Genomic DNA, 4,575 nt, shown 5'->3' with positions numbered 1-4,575 from the left:
TAAATTTTCTGCTTCATATTGTGGGTAACTATTAATTATAATATTTACTCGCTGTGTTGCTAGTGCTCAATGTCTTTTTTTTAGTCTAAGAATTCAATTCATTAGTCTAAAATTAAAGTAATAATAATAATAATAATAATAATATTTACTCGATAAATACAAAAACATGACAAAGAAATAGAGAGCGATAAACTTTCGTCGAACTGATGAAAGTCGTCAATAAATTTTAAAAATTGCCATGCCTTATACACCAACATTGTTTACAAATGTCCCTGTTCCTTAAGTATGCAAATAATCCTAAAGCTAATTGCATAAGAAATAAAATTTCGTCTATTTACGTTATGTACGAATTTTTGCTAGTTCGGATAGCTGTCGGATCGATATAATTGTTATCTGAATATTAAAATTTTGAGAAGAAACTTAGCGCAGTACATGCGCCGTTGGAAGCACAATTGAAGCAAAAAAGGAATACCTGCTAACTGTGAATTGATTTCCTTTACTATTACAGAAATTTTCAAGAAAAAGTTTACTTTGTTAATAAATAAAATTGTCGCAGCCGTCTATGCAATGGTCTGATGTGCTCCCCTTTTTTAACTTTAATAGATTATATTGCTGTTTGGTATTTACATGAATCCCTCAATTATAAAAGTATCGTTTTTTTCAGTAAACTCTTTAAGAAGAACGCAAATTTTTTATTACAATTCTACAGTGTCATCTACAATATATATATGAATATGCAAATTTGTTTCGTTTTCAGTTGCATTCGCTGCCTCAAAAATGATACTTTTCTCCGTCAGTTACAACTCCAACAAGTTGTAAGATTTGAGTATTCAAAGACGTAAATTGGCTAATGCGGTGGTAGAAATGCTCATATTTGTTAATAGGCCCTACACGACCCCACTCGTTAAGAGGTAAAGATATACCTACCAAAAAACTTTTATTCATAAATGAAACGAAAAAATTTATTTACATTTGTTTTTACATATACTTTTTTTTTTTTTTTATGAATTTTTTTGGAGCAAACTTCGAATAATTTTACAATTTAAAACATAAAATTTATAAAAATGGATACACAACTTGCGAATATAGAATATTAAAAAAATTAATAAGTAAAAATAAAATGAATACAAAATTTAACACAATTTATACGATAAAACATACCAATAACCAAACATTACAAGTTTTAAAGTTAGCGCTATTCCTTGCTTTCTTTTGCTTTAACGAAACTAAGACGTCTTCTAAATTCTGCCCACACTTCACACATTGCAGGTTTATCCAAACATTTACATTCCACAGGTGGGAGCGCATCCAATTCGCATTTTTTGCATTCTGAATAGCTTGGATATGGAGCTGGATCTTTCTCACAATTACTTGCAGACTTTAATTGATGGCAATTCGGTGGAATACGGCCAGGGGGACAATTACCTAACATAAATCGTGGACATTTGCTTTTTGTTTCACCTTTTTTACACACCATTAACCCCTTAAGTTTATTAGGCTGCGGGCAAGCAGTTTTGGGTCTTACTCCCTTGCCTCGCCTTACTTTCTTTTCTACCGTCATCCCTCCTATATCACCGCAGCATACTTCGACTTCTTTTATTTTCAAATGCGGACATGCTATCCATGTCTGTTGATATTCGCGATTCAGTTTGTCAGATGTTTTGTAGTACAGTTCGTCCAAGCGTTTTTCTACTTCCGGGCAATGCTCAAGACAACATTCTGGGCATTCCCACATACCGCAAGTTGGTGGTTTTTTTATTCCTTGTTGCAGTCGTCTTTTTTTCTCGGGGCATGGCGGCTGTTTTTCTAAATGTTCTGGTTTGCATTTGGGCTCTAAGACTTTCGCACAATCTTTACGGGAAATATATCTAACGAAATTTCGTACTGGCGCTATAGTGCAAAAAACGCGCTCCCAACTCTGTGAAATATTTGACATTTTCTCGTCTTAGCTTTCGTTTCTACTTCTACTTAAACATCCAGGGAAGAAAAAAAAGAGACAATTTAATTTTAGATTCCGAAAACTTAACGATTGAATAGATTTTAATATAAGAATGAAAAGAAATCAAAAAAATCTGACTTCATTTTCAATTCAAACGTAATTTGATTTTTTTTTTGTTTTTGTTGAAAGTCAAGTAAGGTATGGTTTTCATATTATAACGTTAAAATTATAAAACAAAAATTCTGCATGAAATGCGATGCCGATTGACTACTTGTGCCTGTAACTTATTAAATAAAACGCATAAATTGATTTAAAACGTCTTCACTTAACGAGCAGCGGCTAAAAGTTTTCTTACAATGGGCCCCATAGCGCCCTGCTTCGTGTGCTTCCCAGTAACGTGTTTCAACATTAGGTTGTATAGGCCTACAGAAAATATGGAAGTATATGAATATTTATAAATATACTAATGCTATAAAAACAATTAAACTGTAATACAATTTGAAGAAAATTATGGCTTCATCTCTGAGAGATTCTAAGGCTAGTGGCACGTGAATGTCATTGCAATATTGTTGCAGGCACGTAGACTTCAACTAAACTTCAATAAACAAAGAATCGCATTGAGGAGAAGCACTCAAAAATTCAGGACATGACAAAAATGACAATTTGAAAAAAATTGACAAACTTAAAAAAATGTTTGTAATATTTAATCATCTTGTTAAATCCTGGCAGGGGCCTACTTCGCGGGCGTGGCTGCTTGGTCAGAACGGATGCAGAAATATCTAGGTTTAATACATTGATGACAGTAAGGTTTCAATATTTCCAGCAGAGAAATCGAGCATAATGTATGAAAGATAAGATTTAAGCGGTTATGTTGAAATCATAATGTTTATTTGAGGCAGTTGGATCTTTCACATTAGAATAGTTCAACGGACCATCGTGCCTGTAACGAAAATAAATGCAAATGGTACGGATTCTCAGGTAAACTAAAAGCTGGACTGGAATATTTAAAATTATCTTCGGGAATTTGAAGGAAGGTTGTATTGCAGTAAGTTACGATCGAATAATTCATTGAAAAACACAACAGCTCGGTTCCCGGTCTCGTCACAGTTGAGGGCGGCATTTTTATTATAAATAGAGATATCCGCATTTAGAGGAACATAGGAGCAAGTTACATATATCATCAGCACTCTCGGCCAAAGTATTTGGCAAAACACCAGATACATTTACGCTCTTATTCACCACACGGGTAGGCAATTTAGCAGTAGAATGTGTAGCCATGATTCGCTGCTGGGCAGAACTGAATTCACTGACAACGCCAAGGTTATCCGAGTGAACAAATCCATCAAATAAAGTCCTAATGAACTCCTTAGAACATTAAGAAGCTTTAAGAACACACCAAGTTGCCAACTCGAAAAGTTTAGATATTCACACGAAGTAAAAAATTCATCGTACATATTAAACTTCGTAGTTAAACTGACCAACTCCTTTTTCGCTTCATTGAAAGCAGCCTCTGTCTGCTATGAAGGAATTGCTGTTCTCTTTTCGACCGCTAGGACATGACTAAGGCAAACCATTTGACCTATTTGCGCTGAAGTTAAAGTGTCCGCCACTAAAATCCGCAGATTTATGTTGCGCCAACACGCCAAAAATTGTTGCGAAGTTACGATTTTCACAGTTCCCATTGCCTTTAATTATAGACGTCAGATAGCAGCAGCCGATACTCCTCAATTTTGAAATGTCGTAATGCATTATCCAAGTGGAAAGAAGCGATTTAGCTTGACGTTTAAGTGCACAAGAGAGAACAAATAAGGAAATGAAACAGAGTATTTTGAGAGCTGTTTAATTGTTTCCTTTTGTATAAATTATATAAATTCTTACAATCTCCCAAAAGCAGACAACGCTTATTGAACTAAAACTTTATAATGTTTATAGCATAATGTTTATTTGCACTCCAAGAATTCCTTTCCAGTTAACAAAACCTTAATTTACTTTATTGTGATAAATTTTTTTCGGGAAGAAAAAAAATGTAGTAACACACAGCACAGTTTTCGCGTTTCATGTGTTGAGATATGACATCGACAACTGCATAGGGAGTAGCCCTTTTTATGATTTGTATTGAGTCCAATGTGAAAATGAGATCATAAATGTTCATATTTTTAAATTCCATCATAAGTGCGTTATACAATTTACAGTTTGATCCCCATTGATTAAGTTTTATGAGCCGAAAGTTACTAGGTAGACGGACAACAGTATTGAAATTAATTTCATTTAATAGAGCTGGTAAATCCATTACGCCTAATTAACTTGTCTAAAATGCTAATGCCTAAAGCGAACCTACTCTTTCCCCGTGAACGTATAGCTGTTCGTAGTAAGATGGTGTCATACGGTGATAATGAAGCCTGAGAGATTCCTCGCAAAATCCTTAACACAAACGGTAACAATTGTTTTGCCACTGACTCAGACCTTGCGACGAAAGCGTATTCAAATGTAGGTCTTACCAGCGACATATAAAAAATTTTTTGCAATATATGGGTCGTGAAATTCCTTCGACTAGCGTTTTATGAAATCAAATACCGAATTAGTGTTGCTGCTAGATATTTCAATGTGGAAATTAAACAGAAGCTTGTTATCAAAAA

The 4,575-nt window shown here is 34.3% G+C and overlaps 1 protein-coding gene across 1 annotated transcript; it reads right to left on the bottom strand.

The window, feature by feature from the left end:
• Window positions 1-1,195: 1,195 nt before the first annotated feature.
• On the bottom strand, window positions 1,196-1,936 carry LOC119643344. Its single transcript, XM_038042692.1, has one exon. The coding sequence runs from the start codon at window positions 1,934-1,936 to the stop codon at window positions 1,196-1,198; it is 741 nt and encodes a 246-aa protein (XP_037898620.1).
• Between the last annotated feature and the right edge of the window lie 2,639 nt (window positions 1,937-4,575).

Source organism: Glossina fuscipes, unplaced genomic scaffold (genome assembly GCF_014805625.2).
Source record: "Glossina fuscipes isolate IAEA_lab_2018 unplaced genomic scaffold, Yale_Gfus_2 60377, whole genome shotgun sequence".
In the NCBI taxonomy this organism is placed as follows: Eukaryota; Metazoa; Arthropoda; class Insecta; order Diptera; family Glossinidae; genus Glossina; species Glossina fuscipes.
The sequence above is the reverse complement of the archived record's forward strand: the minus strand, read 5'-3'. Positions and strand labels throughout refer to the sequence as shown.

Bases quoted from the DNA above. Each gene is read 5' to 3' on its own strand.
- LOC119643344 (XM_038042692.1), bottom strand. From the start codon at position 1,936: ATGTCAAATATTTCACAGAGTTGGGAGCGCGTTTTTTGCACTATAGCG.